The following is a 20,270-nucleotide window of genomic DNA, read 5'->3' as shown; positions in this document are numbered from 1 at the left end:
GCAAAATACCACATGGCAGAAAAAGACAATTACTGCATTCTTTCTTTTTGACAGTTTTCACCTGCATTACTTTTATCTTTTGCTGTGAAATAGAACGGTATTAACAGTGCAGCATACCTTCTGAAGCACCGGGATGTGCATGTCAGAAGAAGCTGGTTAGGAACTGCTATTGTTCATATTTTACTGTGATGGATGAAAGTGAAGGCTCTGTGAATAAAGTGAAAGTCCAAATATGTTCCCTGCACTTTTGTTTGAACCTGTTTAGGGGTGTTGGACTAAAAACACACAGATTTAAATACCTGTTACTTTAGAAGGGAAAGATATTTTATGTTGAAGTCCTTTAAACGGTAAAGACACGGGTGTCTTAGAGGTGCATGTTTCACTTGATGTTCAGATCTAGTGCCTCAGTCAGTAGGGGTCCTAAACACGGGCTTCACTCCAAGCACGTGAAGAGTCTAACTCCAGTCAAGAGTCGATCCAAGAAGGAATGTCAGTAAAGACCAGAAAAATGTTTGGATGTTATAAGAAGGAAACAACAGTGAGAGTGTCAGTGTACGTTTCAGTGATACCGGTAGAAATTTGGAGTCTTGAATATTGTATTCGGTTTCAGTACCCTTATTCTCAAAAAAGAGACATTATACATAAAGCAGCAGAAGTGATGACTTCTGCATGAGAGAATACTTTTTTTTTTTTTTTTTTTTTAAAAAAGATTAGCAAGATGTCTAACTGCAATTTGAAGAAGGGAGTCACAATAGTATTTTATCAGCCAGATATAACTCCCACTGATATTTTTGGAGTCGTTCTGTTAACTTCAATGGGCGTTTGTGTCTAGACCACCTAGAAATCTTAAGCATGAATGGGATGAGATTGTGAATGGAACCGCCTTATCCTAATGGATTTTTCTGCCTATCCTGTGGCATGAAACAAGATCAAGGGACCAGCTGATAAGTAGCCAAAATACATTCTAAATAAATAAAATATCATTGTTGCAATATAGTATTAGTAGGCAGCATTTTTTGAATGATAGCTGCAGTTGCCTGCAGCTGTGTTCCCTTCTGTACCGAGACTTATTAAGCAAGTTCGTTGTGATGGGTAGGGAGCATTGTTATGCTGTGTTCTCTGACTGTCACTGAGCGCTCAAACTTTTTTTCAGGTTGCTGTGAATATTTGTACTCTTGCCAGTTAATCTGAGAGTAGGAATGCCAGCGAGTGGAATAGAATATGGAAAATAATGCAGTGTTTTATATAGCACTTGCCATGCTCTAGAATGTTAAAGCACTTACTAAATAAATGCTGAGATCGATGAAATATGACAGTGACTATAAGCAAATAAATCACCTGCTAAGCTTTCACTAATATAACTGACATACAGCCACAGACATTAGAATTTCTGTTGAAAGAAAGACTTGGCTAGGCCTCTAAGGGATTAGTCTCTAATAAACTGCCATTATATATTTCATAAAAAAATATAATTATGATGATTAGAAATTATAAAATAACAAAACAAGCCTGGAAATACCTTGAGATATTGACTAGTCTGTCCTTTCACCCCCAAAGCAGGATGAATTACACCAATGTTTTTTGGCACGGCTGTTTAGAAGCTGTCCTGAAAAAATAAAAAATGATGAGGTCTGCACATGCACTCTCTGCAAATATTTCACTCCACGTACTTGTGGGAAAGACTTTTCTGGTAACTGATACTTTTTTTTGAACTTTGATTTAGGCACATTACTGCTTCTCCTAGCCAGGATACAGTGCAGAACAGATTATTCTGTAGCTTGTGCAACTTTCTTTCACATTCGATGAAGGTAAAAATGCCTCTCAGTTTTCTCCTCTTTAGTCTAAATAGCACCAATATATTTAATTGTTACTTAAATCATCTTTTTCACACTTGTGATAATTTCTGTTACTATCTTTGGACTCTTTCTGTTTTTTTCCACATTTTTTCAAAATGTTATCCCTCAGATTTGACTCTGTATTCCTTAGCTGTGCTAAACAGAATAAGTGTGCATCGTATTTCATGCAAGATATACTTCTGTTGTATATCTCAGTGTGATGATTTCTTAAAATGACATTTTTAACTTATGTTTAGCTTGTGATCTAGTAGAGTCCCTGATTGTCTTCTGAAGAACCTGCCATCTAGCCACATGTTTGCTGTGCCATAGATACACAGTTGATTATCTCTGCTGAAGTACAAAATCTTGCACTTGCTCCTACTGAATTTTATTTTGTATTTTTCTGACCACCTCTCTAGTTTGACAGAATCAATTTGAATTCCAGTCCTGTTATCCAGCATACCTGCAGTGTCAGCTCTTGATGATCTGCAGATTTAAGCATGTTCTCTGTTCAGTTATGTAGGTTGTGAAGGAAAATATTGCCCCCAAGCTAGGTAAAGTTCAGATCCTTGCAAAAACACGCTCAGTACACCTTTTCATTTTTGATAGTGAGGTATTAAGAATTAATTCTGGGGCTCTGTAATCAATGTATTTTGCCTCCATTCCTTAGTAATGTCATGTAGACCATATTTGCTTTTTAGAATGGATGTGTGAAGGAGTCACCTGCATTTTCTTTGATAACACAACCTGGAAGGCGTAAAAGGGGAACTGGGATTCTCATGGTGTCACTAGCCAGTATTGTCTTTTTCCCCACCGTATTCTCAGTGGGATAGAATACCATTTGAATTTTTTAATGAGATATGATGATGTGTAAGAAGAAATGAGAACCTGTGCAAAGTAGGACCTTACTGTTTAACAAAGATGTCATGGCACAAAAAGAAAAAAAAAACTGGAAAAGCTTATTTGCAGGTCAGTAATTAGATTTGTTGATAGTTGGGTGGTCAAATCAGGTTATTCTGTGGATGTTTTAACAGTTTTGATAGTCAGGCCTATGTTGTCTCAGGCGGATGCCTGTAATAAGTGGACACTTAGAATTCAGGTCACAGTTGATAGAGAAGAGGCAAATGTGAAAGCTGTGTTCTGGGATATCATTTGGTGCTAGGAACTTATATTTCACCCTCTTCGCTGGTATGTCCTTTCTGTCATTATGGAATATATTGTTATAATTCAGTTGTCAGTTGTATTTACAGAAAAAAAGTCATGAGCTAAATTGTACTTTATGAAAATGTTACCTTACATTGAGTTCTACGCATTTCTCAGTATGTTGTTTGTGGCGGAGACAGACATCTAAATACAATAGTGTGTCTATAGCTAGACACAATATTCTTGTTGTCAGTATCTTATTGATGATGTCTTGTTTGTCTGTGAAACTGAAACAAAAGCTTGTCAAAATGAATCCAAATCTGCTGATAATTACAGCAATTGCTTATAGTTGCTAATAACAAGCCCGTGATTTTGAGAGAGATGGTAGAAGTTAACATGATGTCAGATGTACTGACTGCATTAAATTTGATACTGGTGGAACTATATATATAGACACTATATATACTGGTGGAATAAAGTATGAGTACCATTAGTATGGAGATTAACACGGTAGTTATTTGAACACTTGAATGTAGGGCAATCATACAGAAATTTAATATTTATGTATATACCTGGTATGTCAGAGGGTCATGTTCTAAAATTCTGAATAGATTTGAGTTCATGTCCTAAACTGTAAATTCCTGCTGTGTGAAATACTTTGAGTGCAGGATTCAAGCATCAGAGTGTACATGATTTTATAGTTATCTTTATAGGGTTTACATGGGGATGACTTGGTTGCTACCTTTTTGTGCAGTGGTGGATACAGACTTCAGTGTGACTACACATTATCTTCAGGTAGTCCTGGAGATGTCTTTCTACTGTGTATTTCTCAATTTACTTCAAGCTCAGCAAAAGTATGACAAAAAGTACAACAGGTTAAGAGACCACTGAAACTTAGCTCTCTTGTTTCATGGTGAAACATTTTACCTTGCCCACTATTAATAGTGTTAAAATGAACATTAGAGCAGAGGAGTCATCTGAAAGTATTGAAGAGAAGTAACAGGAGAGAGATTTCCATAGTTCGTTAATTTGTTGTGGGAAGAAGCTGACATTAAGAAAAAGGATAAACTTCCTTCCTCTATCGAAAAGGTCTTGTTAAGTGCTTTATAGGTATTTTATTTTAAATTAATATAGTGCTAAAGAAGACTGAAGGCTCACCACAGGTCCACACTAGCGTGACTAAAAATAATGCAGGAAAACACCTTTCCCCTGCTTCTGTCTTGATTAAGTAGCATCAGCCTGGAAGCAACATGAAGGTTGTCCTTTTTTTTTTTTTTTTTCCTGTCTGCCTGTATACAATATTTGATCTTTAATTATGAACGAAGGTGCTGATTGTAATAGTGCATTTTATATGCAATTTTACAATACTCTGTGATTTAAGATCCCTCCACTGGGTGTTGTCTTTTTTAATTGATAGTGAAATGTTAATATCATCCCTTGACTACTTTCTTTTCTTTTGAGCTGTGTTTTGTGGTAACTCAATAGTAAAAAGTAAATGAGAATTGAATAGATAGGCTTGAATAGATAGTTTTCATTCTACTTAAATTCTATTTTTCAAATTTCTTCTGTAAATTTTGCTATGTTGTAAACTCACTAAGTATTTCATTCAAATAACTCACCTTAAAAAAAAAAGTTCATTTATTCAGGTCATTGCTATTCAGCTTTGTTGAAACAAATTTAGTCAGTCCTATCCAGTCTTCCTATCCAGCCTTCCTATCCAGCAAGCCTTCTCTCTGTGGGGTCAAGGGATGTACCACATGCTGAAAGCAATCAGCAACTGCTTGAGTCAATCTAATTATTCTGTTCTGCCTTCCAGCAGATGACGGAAAAAGGAATTGGGGAAGGAGAGTTTTCAGCCTGGATGCCGATGCATGTATTAGAATGGCAGAAAATTAAATGCCATAAAGGTCCAGGACAGTGGCTTTAACTCTGAGAATTCCAAAAACTTCACCCTGAGACTTTTCATCCTTGGCTTAATTCCATATGTACTTTATGGAAATATTTCCCAGCAAAGTTTGGTTGTTCTACCATGTCTAAGTAAATGTCAAAGACAGCAATTGGGCGTGCTGCTTTTTATGGTGGGATGACAGAAAATAATCATTGCTATTTTTAAAAAAAGGAAAGAATACCAAATTATTTAGGCTGAACAGGATTTAATAATTTAAGGAAAGATTTTTCAGCTCTTACACTGTTCATGGAAATAATTCTTGTAGCTTCGAGTGAGTAAAAGTAAATTATTTTGACCACTGTGGGGTGTTCATAGTCTGATGTTGCTGAGAATTGACCCCCAAAATTGTCCTAGAGTCCTAGAAACACTTGGACTCTTTTGGTGTGGTGTGCTGTAAGAACAGAGCAGAATCCTGCGTGTAAATGACATAGGGCTGAGCACCCATCTCGGTAACTGTGGTTAGTCAGCTGATAGCGAAGGCGCTGTGCTTGGTGGGGTGTGCTAGTGTGTGACCTATCTAGGTGTTAACTTGAAACCAGGTGTGTGAACAGGACGTTCTTATGACTATTGACATCAGTTAAACTGCCATGTAGAGACTGGCTATACTCTGTGTGGAAACTTGGCTCTATTTTCTTGAACAGGTACTAAAACCCCCAATTATTTTACTAGAAATTATTTTTAAGTATTTTTTTAATGTTCAGTTGAAATACATTTTTAGACAAATTAACCATTCCATGAAATGTTGGAAACCTCAAATCGTTAGCATTACACTAGCACAGAAGAAGGCTTTCATTAAAACAGCTATAATTACAAATGATCTTTTGAGAATAGATTAGTGACTTGTCTATTTTCACTATTCCAAGCTCAAGGAACTGTAAAAAGAGAACAAACAGCAGGCGTGCGTACACAATGGAAAAAGTAAACTGGAGCAATATTTTTAATGATACGAAGTTTTTCGTAAACAAACGAAAAATAGTATGGGGGTGAAGGAGAGGAACATGTATACAACTGCAAATGCTTAATTGTAAGGTTACAAATAGGAAATTATCATGTGTAGGTTTATTTTATAATTTATCGAAGTTGGATGTTTTCAATTATGTATATAAATCTTTGCAGTTTTGCTTACATGTTTTTGAATAAATTGCCAGTCAACATTTTGACGTTCAGTAGGTTCACAGATAAGTCAGGTTCATAAATGTGCTTTTGTCTCCTCAGCTTCAAAAGTAAAGTCCAAGAGTCAAATTTTAGTAATATCTTGAAGATGAGACTATGTGCTAGACCAAGCCAGAAATTACTGTATTAAATAGTAACCTGCACAAATTTCCTGTAATTCCGTTGGTACTGTATTTTACTGAAATCACATGAGTATATATATCTTAGTGTGGCAACATGAAAATTAAGTTGATTTGTTTTTTAGAAGAGCCAATAAGATAATAACAAATACAAAGAGAATGGAATGAGAATGGAAAGACAATTCAAAAAGCAATCACTATGTGGGTTGCATACAGCCTGAGAAGCTGTAACTTCAGATTAACAGGTATCGTGAATAAAATGATTCTAAAACTTCTTTTGTATTTATTAGCTATGGATGGTAGTCCCTCGAACTTAAGGAATTTCATTTAAAAGGTTCATGCTCTAAAAATGTTAGTACATGTTGTAAATCTGTGGCTGTCCAAATTTGATGTTGTTTAGATGCTCATATGTTTTTCCTTTGAGCGAGACCTGATTTCCCTTGCAGGTATTTCATAGCTGTTCATTATAGCAATAGTCCATTGTTTTTTTTTTTTTTTTTTTTTTTTTTAACATATTTAAGGAAGAGAGACTTTATCCATGCCTTTTACCTTTAAGTTAATTCACTGTGGCCTTCCCAGATCCCAGTTAGTTAATTCTGGCCTCAGCACATCACCATTTCCTACCTTGTACACTTACAGACTTGCAGCTCATGCCTCTTCGTTCAATTAGGATTTAGTTTCAAAGCATCCTATCATGGTTTTAAAACCCACTGTGGATTTGCTTTTACTCCACACCTGGTCACAGCAAAGATTATCATTTAGAGTTAGTTTAGCCCTGATGTGCAGCACTGCTCACTGCTGACCTCACGCTTCTTTCTCATGGTCTATGCTGGCTGCACCATGCGTTACAATTTTCCTTTTTAGGTGCCACATTTTTAAATTTTTCCAGTGGTCTGCCTGGCTTCAGAAGCTGCCATTTTTTGAGGCAGAGCAAGTGCAGCGTGTAGAAGGAGGCACGTTCTTTGCTATTTCGTGGCATTGGTTAGGTTTGCTTTCTGGTTCCTTTACTCTAAAGTCATTGTGAACCTTGTGTGAGCTCCACTGAGCCCTTGGGCCTCGGTTCTGCAAAGCACTGAAGCCAAGTGCTGACTGCTCTGCTATATCAAGATGCAAATACAATTTGGTTCTGCAGGGGCCAAAGTAAGACTGATGGTGTGTTGTTGCTTTTGGTTGCATTTTCACTGGTAAATAAGATGTGTTCTTACCTTTATTTCTTGCCTTGAATCTTGGTATCTGTTGCATTTATTTGAATCTCAGATGACTCTGTCAGTTCTTACAATTGATTTAGGATAAGTAAAACAGTTAAACCATTTAGAAGAAATATGGATTCCTTTAATTAGTTGAGAATGAGTTTTCTTAAATAATTTCACACTGATTCAGGTGGATGAGGGGAAGGGTGTGCACCCAAGGAGTGGATAATGAAAAACTACTGTGGTGAGCGTAAGGCAGCCTGTCCCTCTTTCTCTGAGCAACCAGCTGGGGCTGGAGGAGAGGAAAAGCTGAACATAAGCAGCCCCTCCTGAACAGTTACCACGTGTTGATCTCTTGCTTCACAGTAACTTCTGCTCATGGGTAAACCTGAGCACGTGGTCTCATGTTATACTGTGTATTGTCTTACTGCAGGCTGCTGCCAAAAGAAGTGATCCCAATGTTGCATGCAGCAGCCAAGTGGCAGGAGAGTGATTGTGTTAACAAGTTAATCTGATGGAAAATGAACACGCTATATAACACGATCTTTTCCCAAGTGATGTGATTCGCTCTGATTGCTTAATCTGAGGCAAGAAGAGCAGTGGGATTAAGTATAACGTGAAACCTCCCCAAAAGAAGCCCCTAAGATTTCCTCATCAACATAAACACTCTCTTAGGTCCTGGCAAACATGGTGATCTGAGATGAAAACTTGGTTACAAGAAGATGCTTTGTGACCTTCACATTAGTTTTCAGGGCAACCTCACTGTGGAGCAGGTAGAGTAGCAACAGCCTACTCTCTGCCACTTCACCCGGTCCTTCTTTTGTATTGCTCTTTGCCTCAACAAAGCTTGATTTCCCTTCCAATCTCCCCGCAATGTCTTCTATCTCTCTAGCTAAGCTCTGCTGATGGTACTAAGTACATAATTATAATTGTGATAATATTAAGACCTATGAACAGTTTCAGATACAATACAAACAGAATGGTGACCCTGTATTTCTTGCTCAGGGAATGTAGGTTTGAGCCTTAAAATTTTACGCGTTCAGAACCTAATACTAAGTACTAGATTGCACAAAGAGAAGGCTTTTTCAACGGTAGTCGCTCAGTATTTCTGAATTGTTCACCATGATTCCTAATTGGCAATTTTGTCAAGCTGCTTTAAAAAAATTTTAATTTTTGTTTGCAGTAGCCATTATACTTGTTAAATTGTTGATAAAAGGATATTTACAAAAAAAAAAGAAAAGTACATGGGAAAAATATCAATAAAACCATTTGGAAAGAAAAAATAAGAGAAAACAACATGTTGAAGTATAGCACTCCTGAATTGGTAGCTACTGCAACTAATGGGTATAAATAATACAATACTTTAACCATGGGGGTATTGCAAGCTTAATTAGTTAATGGCTGAAAAGCACTTGCAGATCCTCTGTAGAGATATGGTATGTCAGAGCAGAGCGTTTCTTAATAAAAGTCTAAATGCTGTTGTATAACACTGTTCTGTATCTGTGTCAGTACATTCAGCTGATGTCAGTGGTCATCAAACCTCTGGATCATGTATTGTTGGACCTGTATAAAATTGAGAAAATTGATCAATGTAAATTAAATATGGCTATGTTTCGGTAAATTGGCATACATTAATAATTTACTTTATTTGCTGGTTAGGACCACTTTCTTTTTTGTATAAAAAGCTTCATTTTTTTTAATGGATGATGCTCTTTGCAGGCTTCTTCAATTTTCTTACACTGAAAATTAGCCATATCCCTTTTAAAACTAAGCCTTCAAATTTTATATATAAAATGTATTATATAAAATTATAGTATGCCTGGCCCTATAAGTAAGTGTGAGTGAGTGTGTGTGTGTGTGTATATATGTAAAGTTATATAATTATGAATAACGATAAAATATGGGAATAAATGACAGGAACATGATGGAGTCTGATTAAACCAGATGTCTTTTTCTCTTGCAAGTTCCCCTTATAGAGAAATGGTATTTGGAAATTGAGCTGACTTAGTTTTTTCAGTCTTTTGGGAGGTGGTGTACAGAATTTAACATCTTACTTCACACAGCAGATACAATTTTGCCTTTGTATTTCTTCATTACGGTTTGCATGAAGATCTCAAGAGGAGTGTGTCTGTCCCTCCTGGGATTTTTTTTTTTTTTGGCACGTGTTTGAGTTTTCAGTAATTGAGCAGGTTCTGACATGACAGAGCATCTTTAAACTCACATGCCAAGTGGTAAGCTAATTTGTTTGCAAAGAGTATCACCAGCAGTCATTTCTTGGAGGAGACTTGAAAACTTCAATTCTGGATCTAAAGAGTGGTAGTCCCTTTTAGAAGTTGGTACTGATTCCAAGTTTGGTGAATTCTTATGCTTAAATTCTCACATTCATTCATCTCTTGTTTTCTTCCAAAGCTTATGAGCACAGACTAACGAGTGCAGGTGATTCCTTTCCCCCCCCCACCCCCTGTTAACAGCTTACATTATGCTGCCCTAGCTTGGTATCTTATTGCGTGTGTCTTTGTGTAGCTGCCAAGCTTTCTTGAATAATTTTCTTGACAAATGGCTTATTCATTAATATTTCAGCCCTGTTCCTACCAACCCTAGTGAAGAAGTATGCCGCAGGCAGGGAAATACAGCTCCTTCCTTAGGAGCGTTCTAATCTTTTCTTTAAATGCTTTGTCAGAACTTATAAGAGAGAAATGAGGATGGTACAGTTCAAACTAGAGATGACTCCTTTGTACACGTGTGATCATACATTTGCTAACTGGGAGGTACTGTAAATGTTTGCAGCAGAGATTCTGCTGCAGTACATTTTCTCTTCTTTATCTATACTAGAGTCTGTGAGACTTACTGATTCTGAAGTAAAATCCATAGAGAAATTTGTCTCTTTCTTTCTTTTTTGATTGGCTGTTGAAATATACATAGTCCGGGCAAATGCTCTGTCCCTTCTCACACTTTCATTATTTCTATAATAGAGACAGACCAAGGAGCAGTACTGCGGCTGGGTGAGAGTCGGAGTGGAAATCAAGCACACATCAGAGCTAGGGCTGAGATGTGCATCTCTGGTGATATTTTGGCTCAAGATAGTAGCAAATATGTGAAACTGATCTATGGACAGCCTGGTGTGACAGCAAGGTGGCATGACAGAAAACTTATTCTCCCCCACCACCATGTTGAGGGGTGAGACATAAAAAAGGCTATTTGATTTAGATGTTGATTACATAAATAGTGGAATGAAGAAATAACTCCCTCCCTGTTTTAAAATTGGAATCAGCAGCCAAAACTGTAGCATGATGTCTAGGATATTATTCTGTGGTGAGCCCTGGACTTCCCCAATCCTTCTCAAGAATGGAAGGAGATAGAAGGAATTAGAGTGCTACTGAGACATAGTAGGGAAAGCTGAGATAAAGCTGATGACTTTTCTTCTAGTTTGTGGAAGAACTGAATGATTCATGCTAACCTACTTCTCTGGCATGACCCATCTAAGGCATTTGGATTTTTTAGTGTTGGGGAGGTCGGGTTTGTTTCTTATGTTGAACTTTTGCACTATGACATATAAAACTTGTGTGCTTGGGCGTGTTGAATTCTTTGTAGATGGAAGTTAAATGTAGCCCGTTAAGTAGCCTGTGTGTTGAATCTGGTCTGTAAGACATTGCCATATTTCTTTCTGCCTTTTCCCTTGAGCAGGCTGGGAATCCATATTTGATCACTGAATGGTACCTTGTGAGTTGAAGGGTATCTTCTTTGTCTACCACAGGCTGCTTCAGAGGGCTGGGCCGCTGCTGCCATTGCCAGGGAGGTGCACCTCTCCTCCAGAGAGGAAATTGCTACTTTCCTAAAGGAATAAGTAGAAAGGCAGGGTTTGGAAATGAATGGTTGGCCCACTGGGAGGATCCAGCTCTTCTGATGACTGTGGTTAACCTGTTCTGCCTTAAATGGTAAAGATAAAGCATATACCTATCACTTTGTGCTTTTTTGCACTATATAGCAATGTGAGGTCTTCAGCCTATAGACATCACTGAAACATGACAGCGCGCATGTAGGTGACTTACTGTAATGAGAAGCAGTTTTGAAGTTCAGGAAGGAGGTTCTGCTGTCTAACAGTGCAGTGTGTACTACGTTAATCATCCCCCATGCTGTAGAGTTGCTATTGCTTAATGTAGTGTTTTGGATTACTACGATGGCAATCATTACTACTTATAACTAATTACTTATTCTTACTTTCCTAGCCTTTGCACTGTTATCAAGTCTGCACTCATCTCATTCTTGGTATTTAATAACTGATGTAAAAAAATTCTTATTCCCTTCTCCTGTTAAGACAGAATTGAGCTCTTTTTGATTTTTTTATATACAAATGGTGTAGTTAATCAGTGAGAACTAAGAAAATACACCAATATACATAAATACTGCTAATATTGAATTTCTAAGCAGATTTTTACTTAAATAAAAGCCCTTAGGAGTAAACTTTTTGATACAAGCATACAGAATCAAGTTGCAGATGTTAGAGAAAAAAGAAGACAGAACAGAGATTGGTAATTGGTATTTGAGTGATGATTTGTAGTTATTTGGAAGTCTTTGTCCCTCTGATCTGACAATTATTTATAATATTTCTCCTAGGAAAAAAGCTAGCTGGTGACATTTTCAAGATATCGTAAAGAGAATATTCCTTCAGCAAATGAAGGTAGTGCTTTTCATATTGCATCTCTTGAAAAAATGGATGTGCTTAATAGTAGGAGATGCACTTGAGAATGAATTCTGCATTGCCTTTTTGCAGTCTGTGATTTGTAATGTAGTGTGCTGAAAACATGTTTGTGTAATGAGGATTTACCCTTAAAATATTAAATTGACCATTTTTGTCTCATTGTGGAGGGGAGGAAGAGCACAGGTATATCAGCAGAAGCACAAGCCACATCTGCTTAACTTTCAGTAGGATTTGTGTGCCTTAGTCATGGCACACTCTTGAAAGTTCCCCCCAAATGGCTTAATTGACATTTCTCCAGTAAAGAGCCACTCTAGGTTAGTTTATGAAAAAGAAAAAAATAAGGTATAAATGAAAATTTTATACTGTTTCTGAGCAGGTATGATTTTCCTTAATTTAGCTTGTTGTCATGTGTATATACATCAAACCATTTTTCGTGTTGATATTTTCTTTCTTCTGACCTTGTGCTCCTGTCTGTTCAGCTAGAAATGATATGGTTGGACTGCTCACCTTAAAATTCTGAATTTTGCATGTTGTAGGGTTTGGTGTCCTTCTACTCATCTTCTAGAACCATCAGTCTGAATTTGCATGCCTTAGGTCTTTAACTTCTAATGCCAGCTGTGCTGCATACTTTTCCCTTTTTAAAAAACGCTATACTCCTTGAAAAATGCAGCAATTTAGTGTACCTGGTTACCTTGATGATCACAAATCCTAATGTAAAGGTACTCCATTTCTCAACTGCTTAAGCTAAATCCATTAAAGAACGTCTTGAAACCTCATTATGTCAACTTTGAAACAGTCTTATCACTGCTAGGCAGCACAATTTACAGGTGTTCTGATCAGCGAAATGAATTTTACCTGTCTTGAAATATATCTGTTGAGAAATACTATAATTTTAATAAGTGTGGAACTTATGGATGAACCAGAACAATCTGTGACTGGGATTTTGTGTCAGGGGAAATTTAAAGTTCTGTAGTGGCTTTTGGTGGTTAGCATGAGGTACTGAAACTTGTTGGAGTGTGATATGAAGATGACATTTATCATCATTTGCAACATCTAACCTGAAACTGAATGGTGAGTGTACTCAGGATGATGATTCAAAATATTTTAAAACTGGTGCTTGCTCAGTGGTCTTTGCAGAAGTGTGTTCCCCTCTCCAAAGATACGCTTCCCACAATGACTGTCTCAGCCTGTGCTGCTGTCCTAAGGGACAGTGAAGGTGGTTGAAGGTATGCTTCAAAAGGGACAGTGAAGGTGGTTGAAGGTATGCTTCAAAAGTATGGACCACGTTTTCTGTGCATGCCTTCAGGTGCCCATGCATGCAGAGCAGGGCACGAAATACTGGCATTTGTTAAGATAGGCATCTTTTGGATCAGTGAAAAAGATAGGTCATTGTTATTACCTTTTGTTTCTTATTTAAGAAGGTTTTACATGTAACCTATGAGACAACATGATCATGACTTATCCCAGAGAACATTTTCTATTTTCTCTTTCAATATTGCAGGCCTCAAAATGTTGCCAAAGGCATTATTGTGATTAATGTCTCTCTATTAGAGAGCAGACAGCAGGCCAGCCTATGACACGTTTTTGCTTCAGTTAAGAGAGGGGAAAAAAAAAAGAAAAAAAAGTTGTTATCCTGTATGTTTCTTACATCTTGCTGATGGATTATTAAGTAGATGAGCACTTATGTATGTGAAAAAATTAAGAGACAAATACTCTCAGGCCACACTATCTTGCCTTCTGCCTGGTACTATGTATTGTATGCCATGTTTCGTTCCATCAGGTGCTTAGCTATCATCAATGACCTCCGAAAATTATCGGCACCTCAAAGGTCTGATTCCAAGATGGATTAATTCTAAATTGACTGTAGGGCTACTTCGGAGGTCTTTGTGTATGATATAAATTCAACACTCTCAATAAGAGTGAAAGCCTGTTCTGATGTGCAACAAGATACCTGCATTTTAAAAGGAGTTTGAAAAAAATCTCAGCTGCTTGTTGTTATTGCACGTGAAATAACTTTTGTGATATCCCATGAAATGTAGATACGGTCATGGCAATACAATGATATTTGCTGCTTGTATGCCGACATAGTTTTCAAAACTAAAATTCAATGCTTAGCTGAATTGCTAAGCAGACTGGTAAATGTCCAATTTTAGCAGCCTAGCATATGTTTATAATTTTTGTTTTAACATATGCTATGTTGGTTGAACTCCCCTCCCACACATACGGTAGATAAAAACTGTCACATCACAAAATGGTGGCAGCCCAACTTTTCTAATGTTTTCCATGGCACTTCAGAATCTTGCATTAATTAGCTATTCTTGGATAGGAGACAGACTCTTATCTTCATAGAATTTTGGTTATAAACCTTTCATGTACTTCAGTTTATGTATGTAGCAGCCCATCTGTATTTCTGCATCCATAAGCAGTAAAAAACACAGGGCATGCAGAGAAAGCAATCAATAAGAGCTTAGGATGCCCTTTGTTCACAGCTATAAATACCTAGCAGGTGGCCCTGAAACCAGACCCATTTGGTTCATTGGTTAGCTCTACTCTGCTCAAACAAGTGTTCTCTGTTTTTCTCTTTTCTTTCAAGAGAGATGGGTAAATAAAACACTACTGGTGCACAGGCCTATTTATTTTTCTTGCGCGTCTCTTTTTTTTTTTTCCTCCTTTTTCGAAGGCAAGCATAGGGAAGAGTTTTGCTGACGCCGATTCTCTTCTAAAACTGTCTCAGTGGAGTAGAGAGGACTTGTGACAAATACCATTGCGTCTGTGATGCTGCTGCCTTAATCCTTGCTTTACTATGATGTGGAAACCTGGGTTTAGACATGAAAGACATGCCTTAACAATACAGCAATATGATCCCTTATCCCACCAAACTGCCTTTGGGTTCACTCCATGATCACAGTTGTGGTATGCCGTTCTGCCATTTCCCTGTGGTGTGCTTCTGCTCTGCAAAGTCTACTTTGTTCCTGCACAGGAATGGTTGGGTTTTTTTGAGGGATGAAGGACCCTTGCCAACTTGTCAGTCAACTGCTGCTGCTGCCAAAATGGTACAGGATATGTGGTAGAGGACCAGCTTTGGCCAAGCACAGTCATATTGGTGCCTGGTCTATCCACAGTGCTTGCAGGGCTCCTTGGATGCCCTCGTCCCTGGCTAGTGCAGGTTCTACCTCCCGTCCTTTGCTCTGCTTTGCAGCTGGGCAAAAGCTCACACCCATGTGCAGGTGTGCAATCAAATGCTTTGTCAAAACATAACATACAAGGTCAACCTTATCAAAGACACTGGTTTCAGTAGCTGTGTTTGACATCTCAGTATGGAGAATGAGATACAGGGACCAGCCCGTAGCCATGACCTCTGTCCTCATATGCTAGACAGAAGAGCTGATCAGGCACCCAGGAACATGGAGGTGGTAGAGGCAAGGTGAGGAGCTATGTAACAGGAGATCACAAGCTTGGTTGGTGCGTGTCCTTCTACAGTGCTTGAAGAAGTGCCCCTGGGAGCTGCCAGTAGGGCATCCTGCTTCCACAAAGCCATGTCAGCTCTCAGCTATCAAGCCCAGAACGTGTAACCTCTCGGTAATGCTTGTGGAGTACTTTGCAATCTCTCGATCATAGATGGCAGTAATGGTTGTTCAATGTTTATTTCGCATTTATTTATTTGTTTTCAGTGACAGGACTGCTTTTGTTTAGCTTGCTGTTGTTATTAGCTGACTAACAGTCTTTGCTGTGGAAATCGGGTTTTGTCAGTGTGCACAGAAATTAGTTCTGTGTTACCGCCATATGATAAGCATAATGAAAATGAAAAAAGAAATTGGGACATTAATCTGTGCTTTTTCAGGCCTTTAGCTAGTAGTCTACTAGAAATAATTGTCTATTGATTACAAGTGAGTGTAATTAATTAGTGTATCTTTAGCATCAACTATGTATTTTTAGCAAAAAGGTAAAGAGTTTTATTTGTTCTCCAGTGTTGCTTTCCATGCTATTGAATATTTCTTTGATTTGAGGTTTTTGTTGTATGGTGCAGAGAGCCTAAACACATTTTTTTCCTTCCTTCTCTGTCTTTGTTTTTTCTTTTGGCTGTATGAGGTTTATCACCAGTTGAGTTGAACCAAGTCCAGTACTATTTTTCTGTATTGATCCTGGAACTAGCATGCATGCTTCTGTGGTGGGAAAAGGGAGCAGAAGAAGGTGTTGATGAAGGACTTCAATGTTTCTAGCAGCCTCATGTGATATTATGTCAGTGATTCCTTTATTGCTTGCTTGCTATTATTTGCAGTACTCAGACATCAGATCAGAATAATAGGCACTGGGTATTTGTGCAGGTGTTAAGGTAATTAACTCTTTAAAGCAAAAGCATCATGCTAGGATGAGACTGCTTATATAATTTCATCAAATTTTTTCCATTCAAGTTTGTGAAGAGTATATATCGCGTGGTCTGAAAAATTAGCATTCCAGGATTCTGAGACCCATACCAGTGTTCCTCATTACAGGTATTGAAAATTCATCAGGTAGGCCCTTAAGGATGCATATATTAAAAAGAGTCTGCCTTAAAAATCCTGAGACTTAAAAAAAAAAAAAAAAAAAAAAAACAAAAAAAAAAAAACCCTCTTATTTTTTCTAACACTTGTGGTTCATGTTTTATTTTTTTTTCATAGAGCTGTAGTGATGAGATGAACTGTTTATGTGGAAGCTAAACTTCTCATATGGTCATCTGATCAGAGGACTAGTGTTCAGAAAAGCAGCAAACATCACGAGACTTGTGATGAAATCATGAGAGTTTTTCTTACACTGTGGTTATGTGTAAGTTTTGAGTCGAGTGTTTTAGAAAAATACATGTATGGACAGATGGTGATATTTACTTAAGGGAAGCTGAATTCATTATCTGACTAGAACTGGTTATTTCAAGCAGCTGTCTGAAAATGAGAACTCACTTTTTATGAAGGAGAACGTATGTTTGGGGAAAGAGGATCCTCTCTTTTCAAAATGTAAGGCTGTCCCTGGTTTCGTCTATGGCAGAGGCTTTTGTGTTATGTCTATGTGTGAATTCATTTATGGAAAAACCGTAACTGAAATAGCCAAGAGCTAATTTTGTGAAATAATTTTGCAAATTCAAAAAACTTGAGCTTAAAAGTTTCCAAAATAGATGAAAATTGTAGCTGTTCTTTTTCTTGAGATCTTGGACCAAAGAGTCCAAGGGGCGAGTGTTCTTCCTCTATACAGCTTTTTGCTTTTAGACCAAATATTTAGTAATCTTACTCTGCTGAATTCAATTTCTTACCACCCAACTTGTCTTTGAGTTATTGACATACAATTACTTCAGAAAATAAATCTCTAGAGAATTTTCAAGAGTAAGAGGAGAGGAAACCAAATATGAACATACCTGTTATCTTTTACAGATCTGATTTTTGGGGGCTCATATGTATGTTTAGAGCCCAAGAGTGTGAAAAATAATCTTTGCTTGTTGTTTCTTCACATTTAACACGTTTCTGTTACGTTTCCTTGGAAAGCTAGCCAGATACTGTTATCTAATTTTAAAGTTAGAAGGCTATCTCTTGAAGATAGTAGTTTATTTATTGCTTATCTCCTTTCTTTCCTCATTTCTTTAAGAATACTTTCACATGAAGTTATTTCACTCGGGAAACCTGAGGCCCTGGATTTCTTGAGGATTTCTTTTCTAGAATTCTTAGAGAAATACGAACTAATTCATTGGGAGTGGATCCCTATACCCAAGTCACTTAACTTTTAATGCCTCTGTTTTCCTATTCCATCATAAGTAATCTGTGATGCTGAATTATTTTACTGGAACCTGTGTTAACATTTTTGAAGCCCTCATATATGTTTTCAAGTGGCTTTACTTCTCAGAATGGGCTCACACAATTTGCGACCGAAGGCTTCATAAGCCTCAAATCTCCTTATTTTCAAAATTACCTCTTCAAACACTACACAGTAATGCAGCTATGTATGCTTGAGGCACAAAGAGAATCTGTTTCTAAACAGGATGGATGTATAAAGATGGCTTTTTGATAGAAAACGTGTTGTTCAGTTGAGACATTCTGCAGAATCTTACCCCTTCATTTACCTTTCTGAAAATTGTAAAGCCTCCCCACTGCACAATGGTATAAGCAGTGGAGCTAATAGGTGTTCTCAGAAGGTTTTCATGCTCACCCCCAAATGTTAACATCGGTTCTTATTTCATGGAATCTTCACTGAGAATCTCATGCAGTGCTCATATGTGAACTCGGTATGTTGGTTTGTATATAAATATACGCCTTGTGGTTTGGCCATCTGCTTTTACATGGTGTCATAATTGTTTGAAAGGTTGGACTGGTTTTGTTTGACATTAGGTAAGAGATAGCGGTGGATGCACAGTGTGTGCCGCAGGCATTCTGTAAGCTGTGAGGTTACCAGAATTCCTTCTGTAGGCTCTTTAATGGTGAGGAAACAAAAATGCAACAATATATTAATTCCTAGGACTTTATTATAAGCAAGTCTCTGACTGAGGAAGGGCATTGTTAAATCTCTGAGTTTCTTGTACGTACTGTTCTCTTATTGCCTCATATTTTAACTGAATGAAAAAGACTATTTCAGAGATGTTTCCTGGGCTGTAAAGAGTTGTAGTATCTGCAATGGGATTAAGACTAGGTCTAGCATCATTAATACTAATGCCGTGATGCAGAAGATTTGTAAATGAGCAAGATAACCTAGCTGAAATTTTATCGCAAGCATTCTTTCCCCTCCACTCCCAGCCAAAATAAGTGATTTATAACTAGTACTCTGTCTTGTTCATCAAACAGATATTTGGATTTCACTTATTCATGAGATGCTTGCAATTCTTCCAGCAAGATTGAAGATCATAACTTTTAATTTTTTTCTTTCTCTAGATCCTGAGAGAGCTTGCAATGGCAATGCTATGGAAATTCATGAGAGTAGCTAAGTATTCTAAAACAGCTTTATCACGGGAAGTAAAGGTAAGAGGAACTCCCACCTGTTCAAGGCATTCTTCGTCCAGGTCCGTACCTTCTGATTTTGCTACCAACACACCATCCTCAAATGCTATAGAACTGTTTGGTAAAGCTTATCCTCGAGATAACTACAGTAATGTCACAGAGAAGATTCTCTCCAAGGTGGGGAAGAACTTACACAACAAAAAGCATCATCCCTTGTGGCTAATTAAGGAGCAAGTGAAGGACCACTTTTATAAGCAATACACAGGACGCTTTGGAACTCCACTGTTTTCTGTCTATGATGGTCTTTCTCCAGTGGTTACAGTACAGCAGAATTTTGATAGCTTGCTTATCCCACAAGACCATGCCAGCAGAAAGAAAGAGGACAACTATTACTTGAATCGTGATCACATGCTAAGAGCACACACATCAGCTCATCAGTGGGACTTGATACACTCTGGCTTAGACGCCTTTCTGGCTGTGGGAGATGTCTACCGCCGTGATACAATTGACAACACCCACTACCCAGTCTTTCATCAGATGGAAGGAGTTCGGCTCTTCTCCTGTCACGAGGTAGGAACTCTCTATGGTTGGGATGAAAGAGATTCTGGGTAAGTTGCATGATCTTGTATTTGCTCTGAGTAAAGTGCATGACTTAAACAAGTTATAGTCACACAGATGATACGCAGTACATCGATAAAAGTCCAGTGAGTGGTCATGTAAGAATACTTTTAATTTGAGAAAAATACAGAGGAAAAATGTTGAATTTGAAAAAACTAAAAATGTTCCCAGGAAAATGTGGAAAATGGACAATAGTCTTGAAAGCTAGCAAAATAAAACAGTATCTGAAAGGAAACAGCTGGCACAGCTGATTATTTGCATAATTCAATTCTAATTCTGTCAGAAGTCCCTTCCAGTGAGGTAATCTTACCATAAAACTTTGTCATGTTAACACTTGAAGGACTCATGGATAAGAGTTGTTGCAGCTACAATCGAGAGTACAACTTTTATTCCGTCATCTATCTTCTTTTAATAGCTCCAAACTTGTGTAAATGAGTGTTTTTTTTTTTTTTTTTTAATGAATTGTCCCATACTTCATTTCATTCTCAACCTGTGTTGAAGGGGAGATTTGCTGCAGCTGATAGTTATGGATGTGTAATACACATGCAGTAAACTCGGCTGAGAACAGAGACATCAGCTAAAGAGCTCTAGGTAG

The 20,270-nt window shown here is 37.6% G+C and overlaps 1 protein-coding gene across 6 annotated transcripts in view; it reads left to right on the top strand.

The window, feature by feature from the left end:
• FARS2 (phenylalanyl-tRNA synthetase 2, mitochondrial) overlaps positions 1-20,270 on the top strand; it is a 260,985-nt gene that overhangs the window by 39,883 nt on the left and 200,832 nt on the right. For all 6 annotated transcript variants that reach the window (XR_003261437.2, XM_026114905.2, XM_026114904.2 and 3 more), the window contains exon 3: positions 18,992-19,627. Coding sequence is in view for 5 of the 6 variants with exons in the window: in XM_026114905.2 (XP_025970690.2) it covers positions 19,010-19,627 (618 nt within the window). In the remaining variant the exon portion in view is untranslated. The remainder of the gene's footprint in view (positions 1-18,991; positions 19,628-20,270) is intronic.

This window comes from Dromaius novaehollandiae, chromosome 2, assembly GCF_036370855.1.
Source record: "Dromaius novaehollandiae isolate bDroNov1 chromosome 2, bDroNov1.hap1, whole genome shotgun sequence".
NCBI classification, from domain to species: Eukaryota; Metazoa; Chordata; class Aves; order Casuariiformes; family Dromaiidae; genus Dromaius; species Dromaius novaehollandiae.
The sequence above is the reverse complement of the archived record's forward strand: the minus strand, read 5'-3'. Positions and strand labels throughout refer to the sequence as shown.